The sequence below is a fragment of the Nematostella vectensis genome, chromosome 5 (assembly GCF_932526225.1).
Source record: "Nematostella vectensis chromosome 5, jaNemVect1.1, whole genome shotgun sequence".
NCBI classification, from domain to species: Eukaryota; Metazoa; Cnidaria; class Anthozoa; order Actiniaria; family Edwardsiidae; genus Nematostella; species Nematostella vectensis.
The window spans coordinates 11,248,062-11,265,092 of NC_064038.1; the positions used below are offsets into that span (position 1 = coordinate 11,248,062).

The 17,031-nt window shown below is 39.9% G+C and overlaps 2 protein-coding genes across 9 annotated transcripts in view; both read right to left on the reverse strand.

Moving 5' to 3' along the window:
- On the reverse strand, nt 1-5,537 carry LOC5517623 (eukaryotic translation initiation factor 3 subunit J). The gene is made up of 10 exons (XM_001637651.3): nt 5,391-5,537; nt 5,220-5,305; nt 5,051-5,108; nt 3,945-4,057; nt 2,660-2,715; nt 2,517-2,560; nt 2,205-2,320; nt 1,938-1,995; nt 1,273-1,346; nt 1-1,005 (listed from the first exon to the last, which is right to left on the reverse strand). Exons 1-10 carry the CDS (start codon nt 5,464-5,466, stop codon nt 880-882), a joined length of 807 nt encoding a protein of 268 aa, XP_001637701.3. The 5' UTR covers nt 5,467-5,537; the 3' UTR covers nt 1-879.
- Nucleotides 5,538-6,200: 663 nt separating this feature from the next.
- Nucleotides 6,201-17,031, reverse strand: part of LOC116601368 (sodium channel protein 1 brain-like) — a 76,802-nt gene continuing 65,971 nt past the window's right edge. For 6 of the 8 annotated variants that reach the window (XM_048727330.1, XM_048727327.1, XM_048727328.1 and 3 more), the window contains 10 exons: nt 16,810-16,854; nt 15,683-15,814; nt 15,012-15,124; nt 14,177-14,327; nt 13,459-13,512; nt 12,553-12,690; nt 11,249-11,362; nt 10,737-10,875; nt 10,010-10,141; nt 6,201-7,904 (listed from right to left, as the gene is read on the reverse strand). In XM_048727330.1, the coding sequence (XP_048583287.1) occupies nt 6,670-7,904; nt 10,010-10,141; nt 10,737-10,875; nt 11,249-11,362; nt 12,553-12,690; nt 13,459-13,512; nt 14,177-14,327; nt 15,012-15,124; nt 15,683-15,814; nt 16,810-16,854 (2,253 nt within the window). In that variant the 3' untranslated portion in view covers nt 6,201-6,669. The remainder of the gene's footprint in view (nt 7,905-10,009; nt 10,142-10,736; nt 10,876-11,248; nt 11,363-12,552; nt 12,691-13,458; nt 13,513-14,176; nt 14,328-15,011; nt 15,125-15,682; nt 15,815-16,809; nt 16,855-17,031) is intronic. The other 2 variants (XM_048727331.1, XM_048727333.1) reach the window with 1 other exon arrangement.

Consider the following 17,031-nt stretch of genomic DNA (forward strand, 5'->3'; position numbering starts at 1 on the left):
TCAATTAATATCGTTTATTTTACTTGAGGGTTTTACAGGTTTTACAGGGATCTAGAAGTTAGTTTATTTTGAAAAATTTAACATGTTCTTCCAGAATTTATTAACAATACTGATTCTTGCCTGATAACTGGAGATGGTACAGTAGAATAAAATCAAAATTTTAGATAACAGAAACCCAAAAGCTAAACATGTAATGACTACTGCAGATTGTTCTATCAAGTGCAAATGTGAAAAAGCAATGTACTAATGACAGCTCTTTCATAAAATAAAATAGAATTTTCTTCTCCAATAAAAGGCATAACAAGTAAAATTTACCAAAATCAAATACTGATAGACTTTGCTGGTCATTCTTTGCCCAAAAAATACAGCAAAGACACAAATTACATAAGCTGTCCGTTATTTTTTATCATCATCTACATCAAAGTAAAAAAAAGTTAAAGGATCAACATCATAGTATACAAATCCGCATTGGATGTAGCTACTGTTGTCATATACTCTAAAGTTATGCAGGAATAATGCATATGTGCCTTTAGTTAGAATCACAACAAAACAGTTTTTCATTATAAACAATAATAAAGGAGTGGTTGATCTGCATTCTTTAAAGGCCAAGATTTACTAGCATGGGTAGCCTAGTGCATGCAGTGATGACATAAATAAGAGCTCGCCTTTGTGAAAATTACACAAAAGAAAAGGTAACTTGCACTTAGCAAAAGCAACTCTTTGTACTGATTTTCACATGCAGGTAAACTAACACCTCGGTAGCCTGCACTTCCTACTTTGCTAGTGAACAACATTCATTGTCACAACAATATACACCAACCTGGCATTAAAGCCAGCATATTATTCAGTTCTAATCTCTAGCCATATTTGCAATGTCAATCACATGAAGTCATCATACTCGTTTCCAAGATCCCCATATGAGTAGTCCATTTCATCTTTTCTTCCCATCTTTGCGCCCCCAGTTAGTGTGGCTTTCTTAGTTGCTTTAGATTTTGCTTTCTTACCCTAAGTACATATTAAACATAATATAAATTTCTGTAAACAAAACTGTAGACAAGCAGATGTACAGTATGTAGACTCTAGTCCTTCAACTATTTAGATAATGGATTTGGCCTAGATGTTTTACACAAAATATGATAAGGTCTAACAAGGCATTCTTGAAAACAATACATAGTGACTTATACTGATAGTTAAGGCCATTAATTGCCATTGAAAATAGTAATTGAATGTCTCTATAGTAACTGAGATATTCGTAACAAGTGTAAACTTTACCTTTTGTGCTTTTAATTTTTCAGACTGCAACATATTCAAAGTACTAGAAAGCTTTTTTATATCCTCTGGGTCCACTGAAGAAACAAAATAAAATGTAAATTCATTGATGGCACCTAAACAAGTGCACCCTTAAGCAGCATCGGGTGCAGTTATGGGGAAGGAGCATGAACGGGGGTAGGGAAGGGGAGGGGGGTTTGAGTAGTGTGTAAGGGGCCTAAAAGGGTGGGGACAGGGTGGAGTAGTGGGATGGGGCCTTAAAAGGTAGGTAGGGGGTATGAATTAGAAAGGGAGGGGCCTAGTGTGGGGGGCATATACTGCATACACCCATTTCAAGGTTGAACTCAAGAATCCATGACTGGTAACCCTCATTTGTTCACGGGTTACAGTACTTACACAGTATATACCTAGATCCTGGTCTCTGACAACAATGTAAATACAGGCACATGAAAACTGATACAGCTTTCCAATCCTGGATTAGCTGTGGTTCATACTTCTTTGTTAATACTGTACATTTTACAAAAGAAGCAATGTCCAGTTCTCTGAGACATTCTCTGAGAGCAATATTATTTGAAGTATGTATATACAGTAGAGTAACAATCTGAACAAATAATATGAGGTCTACTCTAATACAATACATTAATTACAAAAAATATGTATATACTCACAGCTAACACAAATTTCTCTAAGAGTTGCTTCTAAAAATGGGATATATTCTGGATTGGTCTAAAGAAAATCAAAGAAGGCAATATTTTTTACATGTACAGTGCATAGGCAACCAAGAACATAACAGATGTGTACGTATGTTTGCAGAATTATTGACGACATTTAGAAGATAAAATTCTCCTTTCATGAATAAACATAACAACACTCAGGATAAACCAGTTCAGCTTAGTTTACCAGTGAGTACTTATTTGATTTATTTGTTTGCATACCTCAAACTTGGTTAATTTTTCTACCAGTAATTTACTGTATTCTGTGAATTCTTCTTTGGTGGAAGGTATCATGGAATCCAATCCTGTCCGAGAAGCTTCCTCCTGTGTACCAACACCTTGTAGGACAGAATTAAGAGTTTCATTGGCAAAAAAAAGTAGTAAAGGAAGCAATGAAAACCCTGACAGTATGGATAGTAAAAGAAACTGCCTTAAAAAAACATGTTTTAAGTACTGTACATTGGACAACGTAGGGAACATCAAATAATATACTACAATAATATACAGTAATAATATACTACAAAAATATCCTACCAAATGTATCCATTGCTACCAATAAATCTGATTCTTCTACAATTCTGGAAAAATATATAAATAAGTTTATTTTCAAGGAGTTGCTATAAAAGTTTATTCATTTGTATGTATACTTATACTGTTCTTTTAAAACAATTACTTACTTTTGTCTTCTAAGCTTTTCAGCCATTTGTTCTTCTGGGGTTAGTTCTTTGTCTTCCTAAAATAAAAATGAATTTAAAGAAATCAAAAGGTTGTGAAAAAAGAAATTAAAAGGAAAGATTGATAATTAGATTACTTTTTAACTACAAATAATTATCTGCCAAATGACAAACTCAAACTGATTACAGACAGAAACAAATGCAAAAAAGAATGTGAAGATTTGATGGTGTAACTGGAAACTTGAACCCACACTTTCAGGTTTGATAGCCTGAATGTTAACCATAACACTAGCATTTTCAATGAGTATGGTTCACGGGGTTTTCCCCACCTAACTACACATCTTTCCAGTGAAATGCAGTACATAGATGGAATGTTTCAAAGTATTTCCTTATAATCCATCACTTTGTTTCTATCTATTTATACCCATTTTTATAAGGTACTCAGTCTCAGTATTGTGCTTATGGCACTTTTCTTGGTTGTTTACACTGTAGTGGGCTGTACTGTTCATAGCTGTAGAGTACAGCCCACTCAGAAACAATGCAGCACTTTACAATGAAAACCTTCCTCAAAATCTTATTGACCTCATTTGCTTAAGCATCTTTAAAGCCGCATTGTCCCCAGTTTACTTCCGGAGGTCCGACGGAAACCTCAACCGTTAAAAGACAAAAGAATCCATTAGAATCCGAAGTATTTAACAGGCCATCCGCTCTAAATTATCAATCACATCCTCAAAGAAACTTCCAATAGACACACTGCTTTCAATATTTTGAAATATTTTTCGCATTTTCCATTAAAAATAATCGGATGTTGTTAGGTAATCGACCAGAAGTAAACGGGTGACAATGCGGCTTTAAGTCTTGAGTCATAAAGCAATTGTTAATAAAGGAATGTATGGGGGAGTTTATATGTTAGCAAAAAAAATACTTTATCATGAAAAAAAAAACTGTAGACCTTGTAATATTGTGTTTGAGTCTTCCTTTATTTCAATTTTGCCGATAGAATTTCAGTAGAGCGAGTTTGAAGCCCGCTAAGAATTGCGTTTCTTACTGTTGATAAGAGTAGTAAAGGATGGGGACTCCATCGGCTAACGGCCTTCATACAACTACTGTACTTCACAGCCAAATAAAAATCGCAAAAATCAACCAGCTGCCAATCCAGAACAAAAACACTTCAAAAACATACCTGAGCTTTCAACTGAACTGAGCCTCATGCCAATAAGCCAATAAGAGGTATATATGAATTTATCTTTGCTCCATCTGCTATTCTAGGAGGTAAAAAGATCAGTACCTCTTCTAGCTTTTGTTTCTCCTCAGCTTTCCGTTTTTCCTCTAAAAGTTTTTGCTCTTCTTTTTCCTTCAGAATCTGTTTGAGTGTTTTCTTCTTTTTGGGCGCAGCAGCTTCTAGAATAGAATGAAATTGCAACATATGAAATACCATACAACACCAACATAATGCGTTTTTGTTACAGCTAATGCTTTCTAATCTTTCTTTATTATTTGTATATTCTCGATTTAAATGAAGTTACAGATTCTTTGAAGAAAAAACAAAAATCATGGTCTGTTATTGCAAATAATTTGCTGTTATTGCAAATAATTGTTTATAGTGAAAACCTGGTTTTCAAATCTTTTATTTTGTGAGGTAATGTACTAGTCAGTATAAACCCACCCCATGGTCCCAGGGAAGGGTGGGGATTAGATTTTAGCCCTGAACAAAACTAAAAAAAAAAGCTCCCATCCCCTCAGAACAAAACTGCAGTCAAATGTCCATACCCCTTGGAGTGCAGATGGTACAACTTTGACATTTTAGACAACAAGCCATCTAAAATGAACCAGTGCCATTGGGTTGTTTATCTGTTTGTCCCCACTCCCCCACGGTGGGGACAAGTGTAAGAGTTAAAATCTGTAAATTCCACCAGCCCTTTGGAACAGATTCTCGTTCAAAAGCACTCCAGTCCCCATGTTAACCACACTCTTCCCTCAGTACCATCATGTATTTTAAATTGATTGCTTTTTATTCCAAATTGAACTAGAAAAGTTGTTTGATTATACATTTAATGACCAACTTGATTATTGAACCTGTGTATGCCTCACCTCTGACCAAACTACATATTTGTAGCATTGTTTCACATCAATTTATGTTTTAAATTGTGCAGATTTATCATCTAAAATATTGTTGTACAATAAGTAAGTTACACACATTTTTTAGAGAACCTCGACTTTACAATATCAACAACGATTAAAGTTTTTAGGCAAACCTATCAGACGTAAAAATTATAGAAAAGTGGAGGGCCTTGTAAAGAAATGGCGAAATACCAACGACATACTTAAGTACTTATACGCATAAAACTACGAGATCCACGTGACAAATGACTTCATATGACATGTCCGACTAACCAGTATTTTTCGCTTCATCCTCTTTCTTTTCGTCTTCATCTTCATCGTCCCAGCTTTCCTATAATAATTGGACCCCATACACGTTAAAATGATGATGGTAAAAAGACCATTAGGAAGGAATTCAGACAGTCAGTGGCGGGCAAATGAGAAATTCATAAGCTTATTACACCTTAATATCATCATCTTCATCCTCGCCTTCCCATTTATCTGTTACACCATCGGCGGGAACTTCACCCGGCTCAAACTTTTCATCATCTAGAAAAACATATGTTGTATTTAATGCAACGATCCATGCCTTAGATTGCTAATAAAAGAGAGTTAAATATCGACTTCGGCTTACCCCAGTCCGCCATCTTGTGTGAATCAGCACAATATGCGCATGCGCAACAAGTTTCGACTGTCGTCCCATCGTGCATTTCGAAGGGCTTCTAAAATAGCATTGGCGCGAAAATATGGCAGACAGAGCTGTAGCAGGCCTTTAAAAAATATTGGGGGCACAGACGCGCCCCTAATGGTTATTTCATTACAATGGTTACTTCGTTATAATTATTAAAGGGGGTTGAGGCATGTCCCCAGTGCCCCACCCCCTACTATGGCCCTGATTTGTGAGAGAAAATCCTGGAAAAATGCGCCTTACATCTAAGAAATACATCAGACATCGAAGATCCTGTTCCTAGGATTTCAGCAAATTTTATAGGATCGTAGTGTCGAAAACGAGACGGTTTGTTTAACACACTTATTGTTAGTTTAAAATCGGTTATTTGTACCATGGCACCTAGAAGGGGGGCGGCATAAGAGGGGGACAGTGGGTGTTGGTGTGGGTAGAGGCTGGTGGCGTCAGTAAAACCCATTCTGAGCCAATCAGAGTATCATTTTGTGCACTTCCCTGGCTTTCCTCTGAACGAAAACCAGACAGTGTCGTGACAGAAAGCCGGGCAACTGCACTAGGCGAGAGAAGGCAAGATTCTGATTGGCTAAAATATTTGACTGGCGGAACAGAAATTCCCGAAAACAAATCGATGTTTCGAAAATGCGGCGTCGCGTTACACCGAAAAAAGGCAGTTCGGGCTTGCGTTACCCAAGTCTGAGTTACTGAGGTTCTACTGTATCTATCTTATCACAGTTGATCACTACAGAATAGACGAGGCTCTACAAAACTAGAAATCTTTATTTCTGCATGTTTCTTCCAAAACGAAAATAATTACATCGCATAGAAATCGATTTGTCTCTCAGCTAAAACCTTTCAAACAATGTTTGTTTGTTTGTTTGTTATTCTACCAAAGCATTTAAGAAACTATTGCAGTAAACGAGTCCAACATTTCAGTTATCTACAAGACAGAAGAAATGTCAGGATAATAAGTTGTTGTTCTTACAAGAGGAAATAGTTTCTGTTCCCAAATTGAATGGGGACAATCTATGTTGACCTAGTTAGGGCATAACCTTATTTGGGTATAACTTTATACAGAATAGATTCCGTGAAGACTTAGATAGTCCAATCTATTACAGAGACGGAACCATAATTGCCTGCATTTTTACAAAGAGGAAGACCTTTCTGGGAGACTGCGGGTAGTCAATAAAATTGTTTATTTTATTTCCTTAGAAAAAAGGTGGCACCTAACTCACGCTCGGACTTCTGTGACGTCACTCTCATTTTCCTCCGCTGACTGGCTCGCGGGCTTAACTTTAACCTCAACCACCGATGGTAAACTAACGCCCGTTAAGCTATGCTTTTTATGCCCGTGATTGTCCGAATTTCTTCGCTTCCGGCTCGGAGAGTGTTCGTTACTATATCGCCTTTGTGCCGAATGTTCAGATCTCGTCGAACTGCGTCGATGGTCGTTAGGTGTGTGCACGGATTCGTGACTACGCTCGATACGGTATCGGCGGAGCTCACGTTGCAATCGGTATTGGCGATAGCACTTTTGAATGATCGAAGCAGCGCGTTCCTCTTGTATTCGGCGCAATGTAGTGCTCTTCGTTAGTGTCTTCGCGCGCTTTGGGAACGCACTGACAAAGTGCTGTTCCATTTTAGTTTTCATCAACGCGTACGCAACCGACGTCGTGGCCTGCGGTTCTTCCTCGATATCGCCGATCACTCGCCGAACGAGCGCCTGCATCACGTCGAAGCAATGCACTCTATCACCCTGCTTTATCGGGATGTTCAGATTAATGCATGCGAATTTATTCGGCTGCGGAATTCTCAGCGGTTGGTCTAACCCGTCGACGAATTCCGAGAGAGCTGAATAAGGTATGTACTGGGTGGCGCCGGGGTCAAACAACTCCCATTGCATGTAAAACATATCCAGGTCATCATCCGTGATCCCAACTTCCTCCTGCTGATGGGCCTGACTCAAGTTCTCTAAAATAATCGCTATGTACATATTGATGATGATTAGAAAAGTCAACAGTATGAATGAGGTGAAGTAGATATGCGCAAGCCAAGGGGTACCGCAGTCCCCATTAGGAAGACCCTCGTAGGTGGGATCACAATCCGGGGGCTCCGCCAACAGGGGGTTTAGCACATCGTTCCACCCCGCTGAAGTAGAAAGCCGAAATAATAGCAACATGCTGCTTCCAAATGTTTCAAAGTTGACGACGTTGTCGAGCGCTCCTGTCTTACGCACATAACCAAAGGAAGACATGCCGATGATTGAGTAGATGAACATGACCAGGAAGAGAAGAGCGCCAATGTTGAAGAGCGCGGGAAGGGAGATAACGAGAGCAAACAGAAGACGGCGAATACCCCGTGCGCCTTTGTAAAAGCGCAGAAGACGACCAATACGGAATACACGCGCAACGCGGAACAGACTTGGGGTGATAAACAAGTCGTATTGAAGGTACTCCAGGATAATACCTAAGACAACAAAAACAGCAGAAAATTAGACGTGATGAAAGATGTAAACGAGAAACGAAATGGGGATATCCGAATATTATAAACGATTATTTAAGTAAGTAAGTACGTACGTACGTACGTACGTAAGTAAGTAAGTAAGTAAGTAAGTAAGTAAGTAAGTAAGTAAGTAAGTAAGTAAGTAAGTAAGTAAGTAAGTAAGTAAGTAAGTAAGTAAGTAAGTAAGTAAGTAGGTAGGTAGGTAAGTAGGTAGGTAGGTAGGTAGGTAGGTAGGTAGGTAGGTAGGTAGGTAGGTAGGTAGGTAGGTAGGTAGGTAGGTAGGTAGGTAGGTAGGTAGGTAGGTAAGCAAGTAAGTAAGATGTTCTAGGTCACGTGACACTTACTTACCGAATATTGACACAGTGCTATAGTGAAGTCGTAGATGTTCGAGAACATGTGACACTATTACAAAGTATTGACATAGGGCTATTATGGAGTCGAAGATATTCCAGGACATGTGACACTGACTTACCGAGTATTGAGAGCAGTACTTTAGTGAAGTCGAAGATATTCCAGGGCATGTGACACTAAGTTACCGAGTACTGACATAGTGCTATTGTGAAGTCGAAGATATTCCAGGACATGTGACACTGACTTACCGAGTATTGAGAGCAGTACTATAGTGAAGTCGAAGATATTCCAGGACATGTGACACTAAGTTACCGAGTACTGACATAGTGCTATTGTGAAGTCGAAGATATTCCAGGACATGTGACACTGAATTACCGAGTACTGAGAGCAGTACTTTAGTGAAGTCGAAGATATTCCAGGACATGTGACACTAAGTTACCGAGTACTGACATAGTGCTATTGTGAAGTCGAAGATATTCCAGGACATGTGACACTGACTTACCGAGTATTGAGAGCAGTACTATAGTGAAGTCGGAGATATTCCAGGACATGTGACACTAAGTTACCGAGTATTGAGAGCAGTACTATAGTGAAGTCGAAGATGATCCAGGACATGTGACACTGACTTACCGAGTATTGAGAGCAGTACTTTAGTGAAGTCAAAGATATTCCAGGACATGTGACACTAAGTTACCGAGTATTGAGAGCAGTAATATAGTGAAGTCGAAGATATTCCAGGACATGTGACACTAAGTTACCGAGTATTGAGAGCAGTACTTTAGTGAAGTCAAAGATATTCCAGGACATGTGACACTAAGTTACCGAGTATTGAGAGCAGTACTATAGTGAAGTCGAAGATATTCCAGGACATGTGACACTAAGTTACCGAGTATTGAGAGCAGTACTATAGTGAAGTCGAAGATATTCCAGGACATGTGACACTGACTTACCGAGTATTGAGAGCAGTACTATAGTGAAGTCGAAGATATTCCAGGACATGTGACACTAAGTTACCGAGTATTGAGAGCAGTACTATAGTGAAGTCGAAGATATTCCAGGACATGTGACACGGACTTACCGAGTATTGAGAGCAGTACTTTAGTGAAGTCGAAGATGATCCAGGACATGTGACACTGAATTACCGAGTATTGAGAGCAGTAATATAGCGAAGTCAAAGATATTCCAGGACATGTGACACTAAGTTACCGAGTATTGAGAGCAGTACTATAGTGAAGTCGAAGATGATCCAGGACATATGACACTGAATTACCGAGTATTGAGAGCAGTAATATAGCGAAGTCAAAGATATTCCAGGACATGTGACACTAAGTTACCGAGTATTGAGAGCAGTACTATAGTGAAGTCGAAGATATTCCAGGACATGTGACACTGACTTACCGAGTATTGAGAGCAGTACTATAGTGAAGTCGAAGATATTCCAGGACATGTGACACTAAGTTACCGAGTATTGAGAGCAGTACTTTAGTGAAGTCAAAGATATTCCAGGACATGTGACACTAAGTTACCGAGTATTGAGAGCAGTACTATAGTGAAGTCGAAGATATTCCAGGACATGTGACACTAAGTTACCGAGTATTGAGAGCAGTACTATAGTGAAGTCGAAGATATTCCAGGACATGTGACACTAAGTTACCGAGTATTGAGAGCAGTACTATTGTGAAGTCGAAGATGTTCCAGGACATGTGACACTGACTTACCGAGTATTGAGAGCAGTACTATAGTGAAGTCGAAGATGTTCCAGGGCTGCTTAAAGTAGTGCTGGCGAAGCGCGATGATCCGGAGTACGGCCTCAAGGGTGAACACGCCCGTGAAGATGAGGTTGATGATCAGTGTGGGACCCGCATAGGGCGAGACTCTCGTCAAGGAATTAATCAATAAAAGTAGCGCCAACAGAAAGTAAAATGCATTACCATGAATATAGTGATGAAAAGTAAATAATACAGACTGGAGACACGAGCTTTCGAATAAGTCTTATTGTCCAGGGAAATGGAATGGAAAAAAGATGGAATATTGCGTAGGAAAATGTTAGTTTATTTAAATATGTTATGGTGCTGCTCGAAGAGACTGGCTATTGAAGGTTATGTGTCTTTCCATTCATCCATCACATGAGAAAAGAACTTCGTTTTAACCTAAAAGAATTGGTGTCCAAAGCGAGACAAGTAATCAGGAAATTCAAACCTGGTCCACAAGCGATGAGAGGTTTCCAGTAACCATAAATTAATAGTTGTTTCTACTTCAAACAACGGGGTAACACTTTGAAGGGTTCTTTTCATCACAGTTTAAGGTTACTTATGCTGGTTCCCAAGGATGATTATTTGGCGATATTTGGCAGACGTAGCTGTTGACATTTTTTTTGTACACCACGGTTGCGATGAAAAGCGCTGTTACATTAAGAATCGACATTGTTCTTGATGTAAAGGATATTCATGGCGACCTCGACGTCGTGCTGTTGGCGGTAGTGTTGTATCATCATGACGATGATGTTCAGGCAGATCATGACCATGATCAACGTCTCGAAACGAGAGCTGTGGATCGCGTCAAATAACAAGGCGAGCCACTTGTTCTAGAAAAGAAAACGGATAGTAGTTACAATATTGGTACTCTAATATATGATGAGGTCGAAGCTTCTCTAAATTATTTCATTGAACAGTAAATTGACGAGATAAGGAGAACTTATAGGTAGATTTTAGACTTTATATCAACGGAACATTTGGATGCATAAGGGTGATCGTTATCGATAAAGTTTATTATCAGTAAATAAACAAAACAAAAAACAGGACAATTAAAAAAAAAGATATTTCGAATCCTTGCAAAGATGGAAAATAAAGAATACCACTCAAAGGAAATGAAGCCAGTCTGATGCAACCCTGACCAGCAGTCCAACACCTTAGATCCTGTGAGTTTTTCCATGAAGGGTGAAGGCACAAACGTCATACCTTTGGTCTACTGATCATCTTCTTTGGCTTCTTATTGGCTGCTTTCCGTAGCGTGCTGAACCAGGCCTTCTGTGACGGCGTCAGGAATATGTCCAAGGCTCCATAATCCTCGTACTATAAACAAGCAAATAATGGGACTACATACAAACAGAACAACCAGACAAATGCTAGGGGCGGATCTAGCTTTTGGCTAAAAGGGGGCCTGGCTAAGTGACAAAGGGGGAGGGTGTATTTGTTTTTGTTACATATGACTTTCTGGCAGCCCAAAGGGGGGTTAAACCCCTAGAACCCTCCCCCTAGATCCGCTACTGAATGCTGAAACTAGTAAACAATCAGATAATAAATTACTAGACTGTTGACTTAAGAGACTTTTAAGCAAGTAAACAAACAAAAAAAACAATCGAACCCGTAAAAAGACAAACAAAAATTCATCGAGCCAGTAAACATGCAAATAATACACGAACGAAGAAAAAGCGAGCAAACAAATAAATGAACAAAATAAACGGACAAACAAATAGAGGACCAAAGTAAACAAGCAAACTACGTAGCAATATCGTAAATGATCTAATAGACGCCCGGGGCGTTTATTTAATTCCGATGGTTCGAGGGGGAGCATTCCATGGATAGAAGGCGTTGATTAGAGAGGGGCGTTCCTTTACAAACTATAACAATCTTACAATAAACCCAGTGTAGTGGGGTTCTATTTAGGATCACGTAAAACTAGAGTATGCGTAGCAAGCATTTCTTGACATTTAGCAAGTCTCACCCAGTAGAAGCCAAACTCAGATTAATTAAATTTAATTTGCAGAAATTCTCATGTTGTTTGTTTTTCAGGGCCTTCGTGCATGCTGGGCCTTCTGCTTAGAACTCGCTACCCAAGCTAATTAGAAACATAAAAGACCGTGAGCCTTTTAAACAGGCACTAAAAACCCATCTTTTCAGATTGGCTTATTTCACATAGAGGTCTCGTTAATTTAGCTGACCGTGTTAAAATTTAATATGTTGATTTAGGTTAGATGTTTTACGTAAGAATTCGTTTTCTGTTGAGCGCTTTAGAATATATTAACATAGTTTTAGCGCTTTATTAATAAATTATTATACAATTATTTATTATAAAAAGCTGGTATGGTGGGAAAAGGGATGGTCGGGGGGGCGTTATATAAAGGGGGCGTTTGTTAGAGAGGGGCGTTCATTACAAACTTGCAAGCTTGCTGGAGGCGTTCTTTAGATAGGGGGCGTTTATTAGATCATTTACGGTAAGCAAACACAAACTATTTAAGGATATTCTGTGCGGCTTCACTTACCTGCTTCTTCAGGCGGTTGAAGTTATCAATGATAACACCGATGAACAGGTTAAGTGTGAAGAATGAGCCAACGATAATAAACACCACAAAGTATGCGTACGCAGCAAAGTTGTACTCGTATGAAGGCTGCTGGTCAAACTGCGAGAGGAAAAAACGTATCACAATTAGAGAATGAATGTATCGTTAGCTCGTATCGATGGTGGCCTTAGTGGGTTCGGTTCAGACGCTGTCCCATAACATCTGACGGCTGCATCCAAAGTGAAGACATAATTCTACCGATTCGAGTTCCAGGGCAGGGGAACTGTGCACCTTCAACTCCTTGTTTGGCTGGATGACCTCTCCAAGGTGCCCACAAACGTCTTCCGGGCGGACTACTTCAACACAAACCTGTAACTATTTCCATGGCTCTCCCTCCATTTCCCCCGATCCCCATCTCTCATGATCTCTATCGCTCTCCCACATTCCCTGCTAGCAGGGCCTCTTTTCTCTGTATTTCGCTGGGCTGGCGTTCGCGACAAAAGAGACCTCTGCCATGGGTCGCAAGTTCGTTTGATCAGACCGCCGTCCCTTTGCCAGCAGGGAATCCCCCACACCCCTCCCTCACAAAAACACTCCTCCCCTTCCCCGAGCATTCACAGCATCTCTCATGATTTCTGTTGCTCTTCCACCCCTCCCCCGCAATAACACTTACCCCTCCCCCCCCGAGTATCCACAGCATCTCTCATGATTTCTGTTGCTCTCCCACCCCATCCCGCAATAACACTTACACCCCGAGCATGCACAGCATCTCTCATGATTTCTGTTACTGTCCAATCCCTCCCCCACAATAACACCTCCCCCCGAGCATCCACAGCATCTCTCATGATTTCTGTTACTATCCCACCCCTCCCCCGCGACAACACTTACCCCTCGAGCATCCACCGCATCTCTCATGATTTCTATCCATCCCTCAAACGTCGCCTGAAGAAAAAGATTTCATAAGGTAGATAAGGTGGAAGGGGAGGGTGTGGGACATTAGGGACTGATGGAAGGGAGGGGTGGGGGAGTGTATAGAAACATGGATGAATAGGAAATACGATAAATGATGGGATGAAGGACAGGGCTGGGTACACAGGGTAGACAGGCAGGGCAGGAATGGGGGCACGTGATACAGGGACGGAACAAGGGGGGAGGGGAGGGCGATTACAGGGGTAGACAAAGGGGGGAGGGGTGGATGATGAAGGGAGGGGATAGAGAGATAAGACAGGTTGAGTGGGTTATAGAAACGGGAATAAATGGGGATGTGTGTAAGAAAGGGTGGGGAGAGATTGCAGTAGCAATGATTTGTCATCGTATAAGAGCTCAAAGGACAAAATATTACTGGGCCAAATTTTAGGCTCGCAATTGAATGAAATAAATATAGTAAGGTGAGGTGGGTAAAGTAAGCGAAAGGAATAAGGAAGGGCTTACAAAATAAGATTTATAGGAGAGAAAAAGGAAAAGTTAGAGGGGCAAAACGACGTCGCGGAAAACCCGAATACATAAGGTTTTTCGCGGGAAATCCGAATACATAAAAGTTTTTTTCCGCGACCGTTTATTTGTTTGACTTTAACAGGGGGCTAAGTTGTTAGTTTTATATTCTCACCACTTGGAAGAGAGCCAGGAAGCCATTGAGTGAGTTGTCAAAGTTGATCTTGGAGTTGACCCATCGATATCCGAGCGAAATGCAGTCCGACTTGTTACTCACAATGTTGTAGTCGACACGCTCACCTTGAGCGTCAACACACTTGAAGAACCTTTAAATAAGCCGAGAGGCATCGTTCAAATCAGTACTTTTTACTTTTTCAAATCCAAAGGGTCAAAGCAACTCAGACAAGGAGGGCAACTTAGCAGTATTCATTTTCCAGATTAAAGACTTTTTTGTTTAATGAGGTTGTAAGGGGGGAGGGGTCTGAAAACTTTAGGGTTTTGAAGGGGGGGGGGGGGAGGGGATCCGAAAAAAATGTTTACCACGAAAGAGGGGCTCTGAAATTTTGAGGTGTCTTGAGTAAAATTCCCCCCCCCCTCGGTATATTTAATGAACACTTCCTAAGTAATGATTGGTATTTGCACTGACAACGTTTATTGAAATAGGTGTATGGCTCAAATTGAATCCATGCTGGCTCCGATTTTAAGCAGTGCCTAAAACCATATATTTCGAAAAACGTAGAATAATACGGTATAACCAAAATGACCATCCCTGTCTTATTAAACGACCTTTGATCTGTGACAATATCATGCTCATCTCACATGCGGATATGAATTTTGAAAAATGCCTTTTAGCTTTCGGTACAAAGTTGGCCAACTAGATCCCTTTTTTAAAGTCTATATAATATTTTTTTTTCTTCTTTCTGTTTATTCTAAGTTGGCTAAACCAGATGATTTCACGTGTAAGTAAGTGCCGCATCCACTCCTTTCAAAGGGCATCAAATAATATTTACCTTCCACCGAAGAACTGTACGCCCATGATGCTGAAGATGAGCCAGAACACGAGACAGACGAGGAGTACGTTACCGATGCCAGGAATCGCGAACAGCAGCGAGTTCACAACGACCTGTGTACAGGCAACAATAATGTTGGTAGGGAGAAAACTTGAAGGGGTAGCGACGGGTAAATCCGTGACTTGCCGAAGCGCCGAGACCCGAGTTTTAGAATCCGAGCCCGGAACTTTTGACAATTCTCGGAATTTGAGCCCGAGCTTTTCCGGCCTCTTAACAACCGAGCCCTGGCTTTTTTTGTTTCGAGCTCGATAACTTGCTCTAGGTAAATCATCAGTTGAAAAAATAATAAGTAGAGTTACAATACTTGATGGTTATTTTTGTAAACGGTTTGTTCAATCTTTTCTGTAAAAGACCCTTGAATCGACTCATCCACTTTATTTTGGATATTAGAATTTCTAATTATTTTGGAATATAATTATCTATGCATCATTTTATAGCTCTAGTAATAAAAAAAGTGATTTTTTTTATACAAGTATAAATTAAATTTCACATTAATTCACGTATTCATTTCTTCACTGAAATGTACATCTACAACGGCGTTGATTTATTTTATCTTTTTTAATTATTTTCTTTGGGGGCGGCAGTAGAAACTCCGTTACCCATACCCTTACCTTCATGCCTTCCCATCGAGATATCGCCCTGAGGGGCCGTAGCGCGCGCAGAGTCCTCAAGGAGCGGAACGCTGACAAGTTGCTATCGCCGTCTGATGTAGTCTCGTTACTAATCACAGTGGCTAGGGAGATCTGCGCATGCGCATAAAATAAACACATAAACATCGACAAAATACAGTACATATAAAAGTGTAAATGCTAAATCTGAAACCGTCACAGACGGAAAAAAAAATATAGATAATGGAAGAACTTGGAAATTTCTAATATTATGAGAAAAAAGTCAGTTAAAAGTTACATTGGGCTGATCAAAGTACGACAGTCACCTCATCCTAGTTACAAAATGCGTCAATCAAAGCTCTAGACAATCAGAACTCGTGCCCTAATTGGCTAACTTCTTCAAAAAGTTGTCTAGTCTGTAGCACACATCATCGAATCTAAACAGAGTGCAGTGGCAGATCCAGGAGCGGTTCCGTGAGTTCAAGTAGAGCCAACCTCGTCCTCAGGGGAGACGATTGAGGGCTTGAAAGACTTTGCTATAGTTATCATCAATTGAATCACTCTTTGAAAGAGATTCGAGATTCCTTGATTCACCACTGGATTATTGATAATGTATTCTGTATTTTACAGCGGCGAACACGATGATACGTTCACGTGTGCCTGCCCACGTGGATACACAGGGAATAGTTGCGAGAAAGGTATGTATTCAAGTGCCATTTGCGCACTCCGATATATAAAAATAAACACGACCATTTCTCTATTCCCATGATTCTGAGTAATTGGAAACGATTAAGCAAACTGCAGGCAAGATTTGTATACGGTAAAGAACAAGAAAGTAATTATATTGGATAGTGAAAAAACAAAAATAAAGTGTGCATCATTGTTAAGTTATTATTAATTTTTAATTTTATTTAGCAAATCTTATGGAAGTTTATGTGTTTTAATTATATCAGTGGGCTTTTTGCTCTACAGCGTTCTTCACTGTGACGATTAAGAGCCGGCATATTGTTACAAGCTCGTGCTTTAACTAGAATCGAAAAAAATATAGATAAATAGGTAAAAGCAACCATTAACACTCGGACAAATAAAACGCCTGAAGATATGGCATGCAGAGATGGAAATTATCTTACGAGATTTTGATCTTGTGCTGATTCAATCGCGGTAAAGATGGTTATCTGAAACAAAAGGTGTATCCGAGACGGTTATGGCATAAAGCGGTCCGTAATGAGTTAATATGGACCGATCATATAAAACAGTGTTCCTGTGTTTAGCAGCATGCAACAAACTGTTCTAATGCAGGTGATATGCGACATACTATCGTCGGATAAGGAGGTTTTCTTTCTGTGTTACCC